This window comes from Indicator indicator, chromosome Z (genome assembly GCF_027791375.1).
Source record: "Indicator indicator isolate 239-I01 chromosome Z, UM_Iind_1.1, whole genome shotgun sequence".
In the NCBI taxonomy this organism is placed as follows: Eukaryota; Metazoa; Chordata; class Aves; order Piciformes; family Indicatoridae; genus Indicator; species Indicator indicator.
The window spans coordinates 45,318,714-45,337,508 of record NC_072053.1 but is presented as its reverse complement, the minus strand read 5'-3'; the positions used below and the strand labels follow the sequence as shown (position 1 = coordinate 45,337,508).

Below are 18,795 nucleotides of genomic sequence, written 5' to 3'. Positions count from 1 at the left end.
GTGGTAATCTTTTTCACCCTCTTTCAATTGTTTTACATGGCAAAGTGCTGAAACGATTTTGATATTTCAACTGTCACCTGTTCCCAGCTGCAATTAGCATTTAAAAGCTTAACATCAATTTTCATTCAAATATGCCGCCTCTGTAGTCATGGTAACCTCCTCAACAGCTTCAGAAAGTAATGCTATAATACTTAGAGATGTTGTCATTCAGGATTTTTTGTTTGGCTCACTCCTCCTTCCCTCTCCTGCACACAAGACACTTCTGTGCTTGCTCTTACCAAATTGAAAGCACACAACAGTAAGGGAAGAGCCAAAACATAAATAATTTATTTATATATATATATATATACATATATAAAAAATTATATATATATGTATAAAAAACAAAAAAAAGTTCTACTCCATGGTGCAGTAAACATATACAAGGTATAAAAAACCTGTCATATTCGGCATATGTAAAAAAGAAAGCCTAGTCATGTATACAAATATGCAGACGCAGAATCCAAGTACTGAATGAGTATCTCTTTTCTCTTCACTTAAGAAGAACTCTTGAGGCAGATGTAAGACAAAGACGGTTTTATTCAAATAATCTAATTATTCTGAATGTAACTAGGATATACTCTGACACTTTTGTGAGAAAAACATGGAATTTGTTTCACTGTTATTTATCCTATTAGTTGCACTAATTTAACTGTAGTCTTTTGTTTCTGTCATCATTATTATGCAGCATTTATGTGAGAAGAGGTCATCTGATTAAAAAATGCTTAAGTTATTGATAGGCATACACATATCTGTTACAGATTTTATTCTCCTTGGCTTGCAATATATTGTTGGGGGAAAAAGCAGCACAAGTGCACAGAAACAGACGGATATTACAATTCAGATACATGGAGTTTTGGCTGCTAGATAATATAATTACAGGGGACACTATAACATGATTATAGGGGGTTTTCTACTTTGTGGTCATTCACAGATTTCACCTGCTTCCACTTTTACTTCAGAAATGGATAGAAGATGGGGTAGTGCACATATGGCCATCTGTGAAGCCGAGAGAACATCTTTTAGGTATGTCTTTTGAGTGGTTGCTTCTCACCGACTGGTAAGTGAAAAGTAGAGCAACCATAAGATATCATATGAGCATGCTTCCCTTTAATCTGTTATCACCGTAGAGCAGGCACAGGCTGGGTATTTGATATGTAGCTATATCATCTGGATCTTGCACATAGATGGATACAGGCAGTAAATCTGCATTTTAAGTAATTCTTACCTATGTGGTGGCTATAGAAGGATGATTTAAACAATCTCCACTTGTCTCTTTCCATCATCCTGAGCCTGAACAATGCAAGTCTGGATAATCAATAGCCGCTATCAGCTGTCAGCCACAAATGAGAGCCCTCTAGTGTGTAATGTGAAATAAATGTAAACCACCTGTGCAAATTCTGGCTTTGAAGGGTACTAGGTATGTGTGAGTCAGCCAAAGCTCTCACTAGAAATTGGTAAAATTTTGGAAATATCTTCTGAAGCTTTCGCATCTTTTTCATGTTCACATTGTCTCTAAGTTTTGGGTTTGCCATCTCATAACTCTTTAGAACTTGTGGATGTTCAATCAATGCCAAGGAAACCAAAATGGCCCATGGTGATGAAACAGAATAATCACCCAAGGCCTACCCAGACAGACCTTATTTTTCAGTTGATATCCTAATTAAAAGTGAAGATACTTGCAATGGCCATGTTTTATCATTTAACCAAAATTCTTACTTTTTCTATTCTTCATGAGGCACCAAGTAGTAGTTATTTTCCCTTTGCTGCATGATGAAATCAGAATTCAAAATTAAGAAGGTAGAAATTATATAAATCCAAGTTATTCTCTAAGCCAAAGGGACTGAGAATTCACCATTTACAATAAGCTTTTTTAGCTGCCCTGACCCAAAGAAGGTCCTTCCGTGGTGTTGGCACACCAACACTAGACTATTGTTTATCCACAGATTGCCATGAGGGTTTTTCTATGGAGTAGAAGTGCAGGTGGTGCTTCAAAAGAGCAGCACCTGTGTACTCTAGTAGGTCTACAGCACACAGCAAGAGAAATCATCCATGACAGAACTGCATTTTAACAGTTCTACTGTATTTGAATCTTGAAGAAATTAGTTAGCAAAGCACAATTTATTGGGAAATAACTATGTTGAAAGATGGAGACCAAAACAGAAAAAAGACGTTTCTGGCTATGAACTTCCTGTTTTCTAGGGTTCCATGTATTGTTATTGTTCTCTGCACAGCAAAACACAACACCCCTCCCCCCCCCCCCAACAAAACAAACTAACAAAAAGAAATGCAGTTGGAAGAATTTCTCATAATGAATAAATTCGTGATGAATAATAATGACTTTATAGTGGACATACTGCCTTCCCTAAATTCAAAATCAAAATGCAGTGTGTTTTTCAGTCATCTCTTGGTTTGTCTTCAGAGCCATTTGGAAGACTATTTTGATCAGAAGACAGAATAAAATCATAGAACCACAGAATGGCTTGCGTTGGAAGGGACCTTAAAAGATCATCTAGTTCCGCCCCCCCTGTCATGGGCAAGGACACCTCCCACTAGACCAGATTGTGCAAAGCCTCGTTCAGCCTGGTCTTAAACGCTCAGGGATGAGTTGTGCACGACTTGTCTAGACAACCTGTTCCAATGTCTCACCACCCTCATAGTAAGGAATTATGCCGAGCGTCTAATTTAACTCTACCCTGCTCTAGTTTAAAAACATTACCCCTTGTCCTGTCACCACACGCCCTTAAAAAAAGTCCCTCTGCAGCTCTCCTGTAAGCCCCCTTCAGGTATTAGAAGGCCGCCATACGGTCTCCCCGGAGTCTTTTCTTCTCCAGGCTGAACAACCTCAACTCACTCAGCTCGTCCTCGGGTGCTCCAGCCCTCTAAAAAATCACCACATTCCTCGAGACTTGTTATCTGTGCTAGAAAAGATGAACTTTACCCTCACTTGATAAAGGAGAAAATAATAAAAATAAGTCAATCCTGGCCATCCCGCTTTAGCCAGTGGCCAAACCAAGGAGCGGAGGCGCAGCAAGACGCTGCTGGCAGCTACACTCGCGACGACCCCGGCCGGGGGCGGGCCGTCCCCTGCCCCGCCTGTACGGGGCGGGGCGGATCCCGCGGCCACCGCCCGCCGCAGACAGAGCGGAGCGGCGCTGTGGCGGTGACAGCGCCTGCCCGTTCGTTGTCGCGTGCCCCTGCCCCGGCCGAGCGTTCTGCGGGCCGGCGCGCAGCGCAGCTGCGGGTGAGCGTTATCGGTGTACGCGGGCAGGGTTTGGACTGTAGCGGCGGCACAGGGTATCCCCTCCCCAAATGACCGCCCCCATAGTTGGTACCCAGCTGCTGAGGGGTGCGCTGCATCCCGAGCCCCCGGTCAGTGCCTTTCTGGGTGCGGGGCTGTGGCAGCACTCCGGGGTTGGATCTGCGCCCATTTCGGCGAGGAGAAAAGTTTGTGCGGCATAGGAGGGTGCGGAGCAGAGCGGTGAGAACTCGGGCTGAGTTAGGCGAGGCTCTGTCACATCTCTGCTCGCAGCGGGACGGGGAAGGTGCGTCCGCGCTTCACGGGGAGCCGGGGACTGCGCTCGGTCGACGAAGGGACCAGGGCGAGCGGACGAGCAGGATGGTGGACTGGAGGTGGCGGTCTGTCTGGGCGCTGCTGGGGGTGCGACAGGGCAGAGGACACCCTGGGGGCTTCTCCCATTTCCCGTTCGCGTGATTTATAACGGTGCAGGACTGATCGTAAATTGCCGTAAATTGCGCAAGGATTGGTGTATTTCGCTCTTACTGTTTCTGTGGCAGAACTGTGAGCAGAGTGTTTCTGTGAGCAGCAACTCTAGGGTGGAAAATAAAATATATCCACTGTGGTACTGTTATCTTATAGAAGAAGTATGTCTCTGTTATCACATAGTCTAAGTATGGAAGTTATGCATAGAAATCAGGAGAAACTGCACGTGACAAGGTTTATGTGAATAACTGCATGTAAGGCATCTAATTCTGTATTTTAAAATAGCAACCAATATCCTACTGGTTAACAGATTGTTTGATTTTCAGCTATTACTAGAAATTTCTTAAGTGGTGTAAAAACATTTTTTTTGGACCGTAATAGTAAGGACTAATAATTAGTTTTATTTAGAAAGCATTTTGCATTTTGTGTCATATAACAGGCAATTGACCACACATAATGCACATGTAACTGATGGATAGGTGACCTGTATTTTTCAAATTCAGTAACCAAAGTAGTGTTTTGTTTCCTGCCGTAGAACTGCCATTTATCTAATATATTCGGCTCTGACATACATGAATGGTCCTTCTAATATAGTTTAATTTCTCACAGCTTCATTTGTTTCAAGGTCAACTTTTGTGTTAATTTAAACTATTTTCTTAAGGATCACTTAGAAAATATACTTATGGCATTGGTAGTCTTAGTAACTTCCTACGTTTGTAGCCAAATGTGTAAGATAAACTAAAACAAAAGCCGAGGTGAATGGAAATTTTGTCTTGGCTGGTCCAAGTAAATGTCCTGTGTCTGATCAGAAGCAGAGTTCTCTGCGTAAACTTGATTTGGTTTTGCAGAGGACTCGAAGAAACTGGCTGTCTAGATCTTAATTTTGATCCTGCTCCAACAGTGTAGTGTTTTACCTATGTGTCAATGACTATTACTGTAGATATGCAAAAATTTTTAATTAATATCACCCCAGCTGCCTAAAGGTTGGATGAGATACTTGTTAGCACTTTGATTGCATTTTCATACATGGTGGAAAATAATTACAGAAGGTAGTAATCTTTGGTATAGCCATTAAAATAGTAGTTTCTTCCTTTTTATGCAATGTTTGGGGACAGTTTTTACCTTTCACTAGGACTTTTTTTTTTGGTCAGCAACTGAGGAGAATAGTGGCTCAGAGATATAGAATTATCTGAGTATTGATGGAGTTATCCACAGGGTTACTGCTGAAACCAAACATCTTGTGCCTGATGGGATGTGACAGAGGTTTATGTCACAGTTGCTAATATTCTGCTTTAAATTATACATTTTACTCCGTCTGTAAAGTGCATTTTAGAAGATCCTATTCACGTGCTGTTTCACTAATATTAATATCATCTGTTTTTTTTAAGATGAATGAATACTTCTTATGAAGAATAAAGTACTTGATTTGGGGAAAATTCTTAAAGCACTTCTAACTTCAAAGCTGGAGAAAACTATGAAGGAAAAATCCAACTGAGTCCCTCAGCATCTCAACATAGAACGCAAAATGTCTCTTGAGAAAAAAACTGCTGCTGATGTCTTGGAGGAGTGGTGTTTGGAGGAACTACTGTTTGGTTGCAGGCGGCACCAGAATGTTAGGAAAAAACTGAGACTAATACGAATTATAGGGCTTCTTGTCAGTGTAGTGGCCATTAGTACTTTCTCTCTTTCGATTAGTGCCTTTTTCAAGGTGGAACGACATAGCATGGTGTTGGCTGGCAGCCTAGGTAGCCAAAAGCTGGTGCATGGGCACCAAAGAACTCTGTTGGATTTCACGGAACAGAATGAAAACGGCACTCCAGACCTGCCTGTTTCTATGAAATACGAAGCCCAGCAAGACAATGCAACAGATGATCATGCCAAGGGAGAGTACCCTGAGGACCTTTTCTCTCTTGAGGAGAGAAGACAGGGAGCCGTGATCCTCCATGTAATTGGAATGATTTACATGTTTATAGCCTTAGCCATAGTCTGTGATGAGTTCTTTGTTCCTTCCTTGACTGTCATCACTGAAAAGCTGGCCATATCTGATGATGTTGCAGGAGCAACCTTCATGGCTGCTGGTGGGTCAGCCCCAGAACTCTTCACTTCTTTAATAGGAGTGTTTATATCCCACAGCAATGTTGGCATTGGTACAATAGTGGGATCTGCTGTGTTCAATATCTTGTTTGTTATTGGAATGTGTGCTTTATTTTCTAAAGAGATCTTGCACCTTACTTGGTGGCCACTCTTTCGAGATGTTTCCTTTTACATCATTGACTTGATCTTGCTAATCATCTTTTTTCTGGATAACCTGATCATGTGGTGGGAAAGTTTAACACTCCTGACAGCGTATTTTTTCTATGTGACTTTCATGAAGTTCAATGTTCAAGTAGAAGAATGGGTGAAGAAATTTTTGAACAGGAACAAAGTTGAGAAGGTAACAACAGTGGATGCTGAAGGAACGGTTGGTCAATTTTTAATTAGTATATATTTAATAATGTTTTTGTAAGTGCTGAGCCATTCTGTATCATAAGGCTCTTGATATAGTAGAGTAAGTAATGTAAAAAGTTTCACTGATTTGCTGTAAGGTCTTTTTTGTTTAATCAGTCCAATAGGATTTAAAATATAAAACTGGAGGTAGCCTTCTAGTAATTCAATACCTTTTAAGTCCAGAATGGTCCTAATCACAGAAAGCAAGAAAAAATGCCAGCAAAAAGACATAAGCCTTGACTCAGCATTTTGGGACATTGTTGAGGTCAGATATATAGCTACTACTTTTGGATTAAGCAGTAACAATATCCTGGAAGGATCTTGTGGCAAAATTTGCTTTTTCAAAGACTTTTTAAAGCACATTTTTCTTAAAATAAAGGCAAACAATTCAGAACAGTATACAAAAGTATTTTTATACATGTTTTTGAGTATTAATTTTCAGTTATAATTAGTATCAATTATATAGAAAAAATATCTGGAAAAAAACCTGTAACCACAATGGCAAAAGGCAGATGTTGTCTCTTGGCATAGAGGATTTCTCATTCATGGTATTTGCAACTAAGGAAATTAAATTTTGGTGTAATACCTGTCCACAAGTAGAGAAGGGCATTTATGCACAAAGGGCTCACAGGGTCTCCAGCAATTATCATTTTGTAAACAACTCTCCTCGTAAAGCAGGCTATATTTAAGGGACTTAGGAAACTCATTCCATAAAGACTTATATATGTGGTGGTACGCTAATTGAATATTTAATACTGAAATTGGAATATCTGATTATATATAACAATACTCTTATTCATCAGGTAAGGTTTTATTATCCAGTAGTTATTCAGAGCATCAAGGAACTGTTCACTGTTTTTGTTGCTTTCATTTAACAGCCCTTTATGAGTGGTTCAGAAGAGTTACAATCCAATGATATAGATGCATCGGTGTATAAATAGGAGGATAGAGAGGTAGAGCACATACCACTGTAGAGATGGGCTACCTGACTCTGACTTAACAGAAGTTAATGATGATTCTGCTTACATGCCTAACTTCTGAGAGAGACATTAGTACTTTAGCAGTATAAACAGGTGTCTTCAGTTTCAGGACGAGCCATGAAAATACCCACAAAAAATAAATTCAGAAAAGTCTCTTTTATTTTCTTTCTTCTTTATTAACTCGTGTACACTTACTTAAAATATTTTCCATTTTGTCCTGTACCTTCTCCAAAATCAGCATGTGCATCTCAGCATGCTCATCTTCATCTTTCTCAAAATGCATAAGTGGGATTTTTAAGTAAATTAAAGGAAGGGTCAACACCAACAAACTATTTTTCCCTGGTGAATGAAGGGCTTTTTTAACTATGTTAGTTTCCAAATAATGTAACATTTCACAATGCACTGTAAGTGCTTTGAAAGTTTGTGCCAAATGTGTGTAATGGTTAGAAGAGTCTGTGGTATGTGAAACAACTCTTCAATGCAGTCCAGAAACTGAATTTGAAGCAAGTGCATTGGGTTGCCCAGGATATAGGGTGAGGTAGAGTGGCTATATGCCCTTGTAAGTGCTCAGTTATCTTAAACTGGATAGAAGAATAAATTATTTGTGACCCATATTGAACATACGAAATATGTAAAGTGCTCTAGATGGATTTAATTTTCAAAAGACTTTTAGGAGCATTCATTTTTTGATATGTTATTTAGTGTTTATTCGTAGTAAAGGTGCACAGAATTCTGGTACAGATTTAAAAATCAGAAAACCAGCTACTTTTCCTAAAAAATGAAAGCTTTGGACCTTATGTTTCATGAAGATTTTTTTAATTAATTGAGTTAATTAAAATGATAAAATAATGTATTTGTAAATCATTGAGGGGTAGAGTGTCTTGGAAGAGATACTCTGATGTTGTTGAAATTTAGCTAATACGTATTTTCTGCATCTTGGGAAAAATAGCTTCTGAAGATTTCAGGACATGTTTTTTTTTTTTTTTTTCTGTGAGTCATGCAGTAAAGATTTTTTTTTTAATATTCAGCTAACACCTTGAAATTATAACTCATTATGAATTACTTCAGTATTCAATTGAACAGTATTTAGTAGGATGAATGAACACATTTTCTGATAGCAAGGATCATAGAATCATAGAATGGTCTGGGTTGGAAGGGACCTCAGAATGTCATCTAGTCCAGCTCCCAAGGATGTCACAAATCCTTGTGGCATCAAGAGTGTCTATGTTTAACACATGCATAATTTGCAGTCTCAGTTATTTATAACGGAAACAGTTTCATTCATTTTTTTTCTCTATTAAGGCAGCAAATTGTTAGGCAGCTCTCTGAAATCTGTGGATTAGAGTGTCTTGAAGGAAGTGTATTTCAAGAGTATATTGAAAGTTCTGTTCTTTTCCTTCTTCTGTCTGTTTTCCATTTTGCTGTTACCAAACTGGCAAGAGTTCTGCTTAAAAAAAAAAAAAAAAGTGTCTGCCATATTTATCTTTAAGACTTTGTGTGGTAATCTGAAAGCAGCTCACAAAGTTGAGAGGTCTAATTAAGGCATCATAAAGCTGGATAGTTGAAGGGTTAGGTGGCTTGTTAGCAAACAAGTATCAAAGAGTAAAAATCTGATAAGATTAAAAATCTCTTGAGATATTAAAATGTATTTTAGTGTTAATTTTGGTACTTTTATTATTGGTAATCTTGAAAGAGTGAAGAAAGTTTTACATTCTCAAGTATGTCCCAGAAGAAGAAGGTCTTAGACATAAAATTATTTTTCTGCTCGCCTGTCACTTACTCTTAGATGTATTCATTGGGTTGGTAGAATGTAGATTCCTTTCATTGATGATTTTAAGAATCAAGGCACTCTTTTATAGTAGAAAACTGAATATTCAAACTTAACTACTTTTTCTAATGTTGTTTTCTTTAGTGTGTCTGTTACTTGTACAAACGTGAATGCAGACAATACTTGATAACTATTTTTCTTCACGTGATTTTAAACAAACACAATGTAGGATTTTAAAAGGTACAGGTTGAGAAAGTCTGGTAACTTGATTTTTGGCAAAAATTTGGTGACACTGATGAGTACAGGCTACAATCTTTTTGCATTTAAAGTTAATGGGGGGCACTGGCAAGGTCTTGTTTGAACTGTGAATAGTCTTCATCTAATGCTCTTGTCACACCCTCAAGGAAGCCTGATAGCAGTCTGATAGTGATGAACTCCAGAGATTACTGTGACAAAGATGAAAAAATGGAGGAAAGATAAAAATGCAAGGCAGGATGAAAAGACAGAATAAAATCCAGATGGCTAAATTCTACTATGTAGTGAGGCATATGGCATACAAAGACCAAGATGGGTCCCTGACAAATGACACTGAGCCTTGGGAAGCCCCAAATGGGCAGTATGTAGTATGACTCCCACCTACAGATATGTCTAACAGTCCCTTCCAGCCTAACTTGTTCTTTGGCATGATTTTTAGGTTTATTCTGCAAAGGACAAATTATTTCTTTTTTATGACTTTGGTATTAATTCTACATCTTCCTCAGCTGAGTGAAGGAAGATGTTTAAAACCAGAAGCTTGAAACTGAGTACAATGAATGGGAAGAGGAAAATGGAAAAACCTGATGTACCAATTTTTTAAAAATAAGATTTTCTTTTTCTTTTTTTTTTCTTCAGTCTAAAAGGAAAAAAAAAATACCTCAAATTTCAGTCTTTCCTTCTGTACCAGTGAAGGCATATTGAATATGTAAGATCACAGGAAGATGCAAAATTGCATTTCTCTATTTAGGAACTTCAACGTAGCATGGAAATAATTGTAGAAATGCTTAAATCTGATAGCTCAGTAAATAACTCAAAACAATTCTGTTCAGCAACTAGGAGAACAGAATGTGGGTGGCACAAGGATATTGTGCAATGACATCTGTTTCACTGTCAGTACCATTTTAGATAAATACCTTATGGTATATAACATATGTGGCAAGAAGACAGATACAGTTTTTCTACATTCACAGTGAACTGCATTTGGAAAATGAGCTATTTTTACCAACACAACTTGGTTGACGTTATTTTCTTGCCTGTTTCATTGTCTTAAGAAACTTGAATAGCTTGTGTTTCATGTTTTATGAGATATACTGATCTCAAATGTTGCCACATTGTATTTAATGGCAATATTTGCATTTTAAAGGAAAGGCTGTTAACAATATTTTTAGATACTTATATACTTGGTGGCTGTATTGGCACTGAACATGCACCATCCCTGTTACAGTGAATGATCTGATACGTGTTTAAGGAAAAACACAAATTATCTGCGTGCATATAGGAAAAGCAGCGATCTGTAAGAGGTCTGAGTTTGTGGTTGGCTTGAGCTCCCAAACAGCTCTTTTTCATGACTTAATGTTGAATCCACAGGACCAGTAACTAATTCTGTAGAATAGCCTTTCTTCGCTCGCCATGACTAAAGATACCTTGAGTATCCAGAGTTCACAGGGAGATCAGAGTCTTGTTCTACAGATGTTTCACAGATGGTCTGCTTGTGTGCATGTGTGTGTGTGTGAATATAGAGGCACGAGTATCTGAATCTTGCATACCAACATTTGCAAGATGGTTACATTAAGTACATACTTGGAACATGAACATCATCACTGTCCTTGTATGATGTTTTGTTTTGATAAAAGCCAGGGTTTGTGATATGTTTTATCTGCTTTTATTATTTCAAAAACTTTCACGTTACTTCTATGTTAACTTAATGTTACTCCAGTAGAGGTAACTTGTTGTTTTATTTGTCCTGAGTATTTAGCATTTTAGGGCTACTAGTGACATTACCAAAAGCTGATACATACAACCAAATTCAGGGCTACTAGTGGCATTACCAAAAGCTGATATGTACAACCACAGGTTGACTGATAATATTCTCAGTGTCTTTTAGTGCATCTCAGTAATTTATTGACTACAAAGCAATGGTTAGAGTGGTTTTCACCACTGAAGTCTCTTGATTTTGAGTTTGTGAGCCCTGATAATGAACAGAAAGTGACACCATGGATATGCGGTATATATTAAATGCTCTTAAATCATGGCTGTCCACTGAGATTCATTAGGCAACATTTGCTAATTTTATTGGGAAAAGAAAGTCTAAAACGGTGCCACCTTTACCAACAAGGGGTCAACATATCGATATATTTAAAAATAAAAAGCATATGTAATTAAAAGAAGTTATATGATATTTCTTATAGACTGCAGAAAACCAGCTGTGTTGGCAAATGTTTGTTGTGCTGTATTTCAGAAGAACTCCAGAAATGCTTAAATTTATTGTACTAGAAGCTGTACAAAGAGAGTAATGTACAGTCACAAAGTCTGGAGACGTTATAATTATTTTCCCTCCTGTCATCTTAGTCTTGGGTACTGTGATCTGGATCCTCAACAGATTGTGGGAGCTACAGAAGAGCGTGGGTTGAGTTTCAATCCCCAAATAAGTATACCAGACCTCAAAATACCTTCCTGGTTAGGGGTGCTTGAACTCTGAAGTAGCTTCACTTTTTAAGCAGAGATCTTCAGATGCTATAGCTTTGCTTCCAGGCTGACTCAGAAATTCCAGGCCCATGTGGAGCAGCATGGTACTGTTTTTCCATTGAAGCCACATTCCCCTACTTTTTTCTCCAAATTAGTTTCCCAAATTTACTTCTCAGACTAATATTTAACAACATTAAGTGACTTTCAGAAGTTCTTCAGGGTTCTGGGGGTGAGAGTGCTCAACTCTGATCTCCCACATGCATGGTTCACTTTATTTAGTGTCCCACTCACCACATAAAAGATTTGGGTGGCAAGGCACAGATGACTTCTGTACTTTTTCTGGCCTTGTTTAAAAGGCAACAGTGAGCCCTCCACACCATGTTTTTAAAGGGCTGGTATAGGTACCTATCTTAAGAGCGGGATGTGGAAGGTAGAAGCTGCCCTAGACCTGACCGTAGGGTGGCCTTGGCCTTCCTGAGTAGGGACTTTCCTTGTACAGCCAGCACTACATCACCAGTGCTACATACCAAGGAATTAGGTTCGATGAAGTGTTTCTGCCCTGTGCATGATCTGAGGTGTAGTTGTTTTCATTAGCAGGAGTCAGCCCATTTGTCCTTCCAAAATTTCCAAGAATTCAGGCATTTTGTTTTTGTAACTGTAGAATAAGTTTATATCCAATTTGAACTTGTTACTGCAGTACGGATAGTATGTTCATACTGAAGAAATTCCTGTTAAAAAAAACCCAACCAACTATGTAGAAGTTCCTAAAAATAAGGTGCATATCCATGCTTGCCTGATGTTTGTTGAAAGCTAGAAGGTTTAAACATAGAAATTAAGAGACCTTCTGTACAGAAAGCTTTGGAAAAGACTAAACCTGAAGTGGATGGTTTGTGTTCCTATTCTCTGTTACTTGTGTGTTTTATAAAGATAGGGTAAGGCAACAGGAGATTTTCACATTTGTTAAATTTCACCCCTTAGGTGTAGGCACAAACGTATAAAACTAGTGAGTACTTTCTGGCAAGCAACAATCAATGCTATACCAGTATTTAAAAATTAAAATAGCTTCATTTGGTCCTTTTGATCAAAATTCAAAATCTCATTTTAGTCAGAAAAGCAAAGAAATACGGAGACAAAGGAGATCTGTACATTTGCACTTTAAAAGAACAGATGGGGAGATAGGTTAGAGACTAGTATATGTAAATAAGTGCAATACCTGTAATAATAGATTAGAACGTCTCTTATTTATTTAGTAATCTTTTTTGCTATTTATAAAATAAACTTCAATATAAAGAAAAAGACTTCTTAATTTCTCCCTAGTAATTCACAGTGTTTTGCCTAACCTTCAAACCATGACTGGTGTAGTGTTACTGATTCTGTAAAATAAAGGTGTTTTCTTCACCTTAACCTATGTTAGGATTAGCTGTATTCCATTGTATTTCAGCCCAGCTCTTTCTTAAATAACACACTTTATTATTTAACTTAGTGATGGGTTCCATTAAGCTGTGCAAGAGAAAGTGTACTCTTGGCACAGACTACAGATTGAAGTTCTCTCTTGGCACTGGCAGGGGTGTGCACTGGCAGGGGTGTTTGTTTGTTTGTTGGTTGGTTGGTTTTTTTGGGGTTTGTTGTTTTTTTTTTTTAACCTAAAATGACGAGGTAGAGCAAAATCAGATAATTGTAATGAATTGCACAGATCAGTTGTTATGCATCATAAGGTGAGATACAGGTGATTTTGAAAAAGAAAGGTGTCTGGTTTGTGATTTTAATCCAAAACCTTTCAGTAACTACTTCTCTTGAAAATCACTACCTTTCTTTGTCAGTACAAACCAAATACCTTAGTACCTCTGTGTATAAAAATTCCGGAAATTTGGTCTGTCAGTGAGAACTCCTGCTTACAGAATGTTCTTGACTCTGTGTTAACACAGGAACAAATGTTACAGAATTATGGAACTGTTTCAATTAGAAAAAACCTTTAAGGTCACTGAGTCCAACCATTACCAAATTCTACAAAGTCTAGTGCTCAACCATGTCCCTCAGCACCACATCTCTTGTCTTTTTAAATACTTCCTTGGGGAACCTATTCCAGTGTTCTAGAACCCTTTCAGTGAAGAAGTTTCTCCTAATATGCAGCCTAAACCTTCCCCGGAGACTATTACTAATTTTAATACCAAGTAATTGAGATGATAATCTAGTCTCCATCACATTAGGTGCATAGACAACGGTATGAAATCACAGTTCCTCTGCTCAGTAGCTCATGGTGGAAAAACAGAAATGCCATTCAGTGTGCCTAGTAAGAGGAATATGATTCATCCCATATATAATTTTATGTACATTAATATATGCTTAGTCTTCTGTATAGTTAGCATGCCATCAGACTTTTCCTCATCATCCTAGCTGTCACTGAGTTGCTGATTATTTATTACACACAGATATCTAGAAGGCAATTTAAAGAAATAGTTTATTTATCTATATGCTCTAGCAATAGATCTTTGCAAGAAAGAGTCAGTGATGGATCTAGTAGAAGACAGCATTCTTTGTATAATAGGACCTAAACCAGAATAATGATGTTGGTGCACTATTTTGGGGTGTTTTTTTTGGTTTGCTGTTTTGGTTGGGTTTTTTTTTGTTTGGTTGGGTTTTGTTTGTTTTGCTGTGTTTTATTGGTTTGGGGTTTTATTGATTTTGTTTGGGTGCTTTTGTTCTTTGTTTTGTTTTTGAAAACAGGCAGATCAGAGAGTTTGGATTCTGTTTGGTTTTGTTGTAAATGTGTGTGTGAAATTCTTGCAACTGTATGTTTAAGGACAGGTCACTGATGCAAGCAAATGGAAAATCCTACCTTAGAGCAGCCTTAGCACCTACTTTAGACAAACCAGTTACACGTGATGAAAAGTACATTGTAATACATTACCATGTCTTTCATTATTTTGTAGGCCATATCTGCAGCTTTGAGGAAATACGGTTGCTCTTTGCTGTCATTTGGTGGTTTGTTGGCTTACATGTGTTCCTATTTGGAAAAAAAAAAGGAAAATAAAAAAATGCAGTATTGGGAAAACAGTTGTTGCTTTGCTGCAGTGGAATTGAGCTTCATGTCTTGGGAGGGCAATGAGAGTTTTAAGAGTTACTTATTTCTACAGCAGGTGGAGGATCAGAGTTCACGTTGCCTCCAAAGCAGCTTTATTTAGCATCATAGCTACTGCTCGGCATTAGTCAATAGTGGTTTACTTTGAATAATTTTATTGTCTCTGCCAGATAAAATTCCATCAGGGCAGTTCAAAGAATAGTTACTGCTTAATTACTGTGTTTTGCACTATTCCATTACTATTCCACTGTCCTCTGTATCATTGAAGTTGTATTCATTTACATGTATAGCCATAAATAGCAATGATCTTGGATGGCTTCTTTAAAGGTGAGTGTGAGAGAACAGGCTTAAAGGTGTGCATGCAATGACATTAACATCACTGCAAAGTGCTGCACTTAAGGGACGAATAGATTGGGGTAAAATCATAGAATAATTTCTTGTTCAAGGAAGAATAAAGATAGCAGGGAATGTGTACATACTATGTTGACAAAATAATGACAATTTTTTCTCAGGAAATAATCCTGCTTTATCACCTCTTAACTGCTTACTGCTGGGAGTCTAGTCTAAAGTCAGTGATAATACCAGTGACATTTATTGCATAACCAGCTAGCGTAAACTCTTCACCCTCTCACATTGCTGTAAAACAGCTCTAGCGGATCTAGAGAACCAATGAAAACACATGTCCACATCGCAGACACATTTGATGACCTTCAAGGGCATCATTTGAGACCTGTCCAGTTATGTAGATGTTTGTAAGAGGCTGAAGTTTGTAGGATGAGCACCTCTTTTGGGATTAATCAGATGCTACTTTTGTTTAATTTGTGGTGCAAGCTTTTATCAAATTGCTAATTAAATCCCTTTTATAACTACCAGGCAATAAAAGTCTATACAGGAACCATTTACCATTTGTGTTTGTAGGCACACCTATGTATATACAGGCATGCATGCACATGTAATCATGAATCTGAAAGGTGCCCTGTAAGCCATACAGATGGTCAACGAGATACAGCACATATCCATAGAATGGTAATTTGCATCATTCCTGCATCCTACGTGTCCTATACCTAGCAGCATGTTTCCATAAGACTTATTCAAATGTTTAAACTTTCTAAGCAGCAAGTTTCTTATAGATTCTTTTCCAGATAGCTCTTCAAAGAAAAATGTCTCTATTTTCTCCTTAAATTTGGGCACCTTCTAAGCAGCAAGTACCTCCTGCCTGAGGCCAAGGATATGATGCACGGAACTATTGACATATTATACCTTAATATATCATGTTAGTAATTCCTGCTATTCTGTGCCTCCACACAGATAGAAACAGGAGGTCTGTATCACTGGAAAGCAAGGAACCATCCCTCTTCAGTGAGGTAGTCAGGACCTAATTGTATCATGGGAATGGCCCAGGGCACTTTAATACACAACATTTCATGCAGAGCAAAGGCCACTTCTTATTCAGAAGAAAGGCCAACAGCTGGAATTACAGTAAGTAAAATTTGTTATGTAAGGAAGAAACTGTGCTCTAAGTTGGGACATGAATTTAAAGTATTACTTTCTAGAATTACTACTTGTAGAAAGTGTAAGTCATCATAAACCAAGGAACAGAAAAGTCAGCAGCCCCATTCTGTAATTGATTGCAAGTGTATTAGTACATGTGTTTGCAAACATATAAGAAATTATTTGCAAATGTTACTGAAACCAAGTATTAAAAAAAATATTAGATTGAAATGGCTTACTAAATTATTTGGATAACTTCCTTTGTCCATTGTTTGTCTGCAAGAGATTTCATAAGGTTATCTAGAATGTAATAATTAGTATATATATTTACAACTCTTCTTTCATTTTAATGACCATAGAAGTAAATGTTGATTTATATGCTCACATGGATATGCATAAAGAAACACAGACTGTCATCTTACAATAACAGCAATAGGCTCAATAAAAGGCATACACTGAATTGCAAACTCATGTCTTAGTTTTGGATTTAAGTGTTGAGATGTGATTCTCTCTTTCTTAGAAACCTGTGGCTTTCAACCCTTGTAGAACGTTGTACAGTGTGCTGTAGGAAGGTTTATTTCTGCTTGCTTGGATTAGTGTGCAAGGAAAACAGTGGTCAGCATATGGATGGCAAAATGATCTTAAGGCAAGGCAGAACATGTGGCATCTGAGAGAACGGTGGTAAACAGTGGTGAGGCTTGGTGGAAACTGGCAAGCCAGATACTGCCTCTCTCATTTAGTAGCATATTATTTTTTAAGCATCATGGAAAACAATTTTCTTAGCAGCCATTTTTGCTGAAGTTTTAAATATTAGTAGATTTCCTGCTTACGAATTATTCCTGTCATTGATGTTACTGTCCCTCCTTAAAAACTATTACAAGAAATAGTAGTGAAAAAACTTAAATTGGACTTGAACCAACCTGTAGGCATAGATTCTTATAATTCCAAGAGTTCTCTTTTTCTGTGGGAAAGGACCATTGAATATAAGGCAGGCTTAAAGTTGATGGCAAGTTTTGGTGTTGAGTTTTTTATAAAAGTGAAATTAAGCCCAAAAGGCAGGACACTGAGAATTATAATTTTGCTGTTCCTCTGATCTCTCTGTGCTACTTTATAATTCCAATCCTCTGAGCTGCTCTCTTTCCATATTAAATCACTCCTAGTGAACAAAGCAATTTCCTTTGGACGCAGAGCAACCAAAACAGGCTTTATCATCTTTCTGTGGCCTTGGACTTATACTGGAAAAAGGCACTTGGTGTTTCACAGCCTGATCTGTCAGGTCATGTTGGTAGTTTTTGGATTATTGATAAATCTCAAAGCAATTGTTAATGATGAGTACTTAATAGTCTTGTCTCAATTATCTCATCCCTAGAAACCATTGCTGCCTTCATCATTTTTAGGAGTCTGTCTTTTTAAGGGTAATGCTGAATACAGGTACAGTCAGTTAATTACTTTCTGAAATGTAGAAAAATCTACAGCTGTACAACTAGTCAGCAGACATACAAGCACAATTTTGTGAGTGATGTAGAAGATGAGAACTCTCCTCTGTAAATAACCTGCTCTTTGTACAGAAAAATATGCAAAAATAAAAAAAGCAGGATTTTCAGATTTAATTGATCTGCATTCAAAATTGCCAAAATTGTCTCCTTAGTTTACTTCTGTGTCCCATGCAAAGAAATGAGCATTTCTACAGCATGATTTGGATCTTTATTATAAGGATTATTAGTCATCTCTTGACCTGAAACTGTGCAAAATTAATCTGAGCCATCACCTATAGCAAGAGGTTGGTAAAATCTGAAAATCCATATTCTGTGCTTTTATTGCAATAGTCTGAATGTACATCATTGTGTTGCCTTTTCTAACACTTGAAAGTCTATCTGGTTGTGGTAACAACCTGATGTCATTTTTCACAGGGTCACCTTCTAGACAGGGTTTATTCAAAACTGCTGTTTCTCTTTGCCACTAAGCAAAATAAAATGCTTATTTAGGTGTTAATCAAGTCTGTGAACATTTCACTTGCTCCCTTGGTATTCAGGTCAGTATGTAGGTAGCACATGTAGTTCCAAAGATGTGCATGTGGCTATTAAGTGAGTCTTACTGTTATTTATAGAAAACTCACTGGTACTGCAGCTACAGAGACTGTAATTCATGGCAGATTTTTCTGGATTATTTTTTATAAAATGAGATATAATTTTAATTTTCAGGGAATTGCAGTATTGGTTAATTAATTAATTAACCTATTCTTTAATTAATTAAATTTTCATTAGCTTTGTCAAAGTAGCAATTGCATTGTCATCGTGTACCAGTGTAAGGATAAAAGTCATTTTATGGTAAGTCATACCAATGGGAAATCAGTAATGAGAAACAGGTTTTTTTTAAAGGGCAAAATTCTTCCTATTGTGTTAAGGATTTGATGCCATACCTCATTCTTATGCATGTGTTATTTTATATTAACCACAGATTTTATAACATCTATACCACTGTCCATTTGCCATGGAAACACAGAAAT

General features: G+C 37.6%; 1 protein-coding gene across 1 annotated transcript in view; it reads left to right on the top strand.

The window, feature by feature from the left end:
- The first annotated feature begins 5,288 nt into the window (after nt 1-5,288).
- The window catches only part of SLC24A2 (solute carrier family 24 member 2), a 110,836-nt gene continuing 97,329 nt past the window's right edge, over nt 5,289-18,795 (top strand). Inside the window, exon 1 of the mRNA XM_054397834.1 lies at nt 5,289-6,224. Coding sequence (XP_054253809.1) covers nt 5,289-6,224 — 936 coding nt within the window. The remainder of the gene's footprint in view (nt 6,225-18,795) is intronic.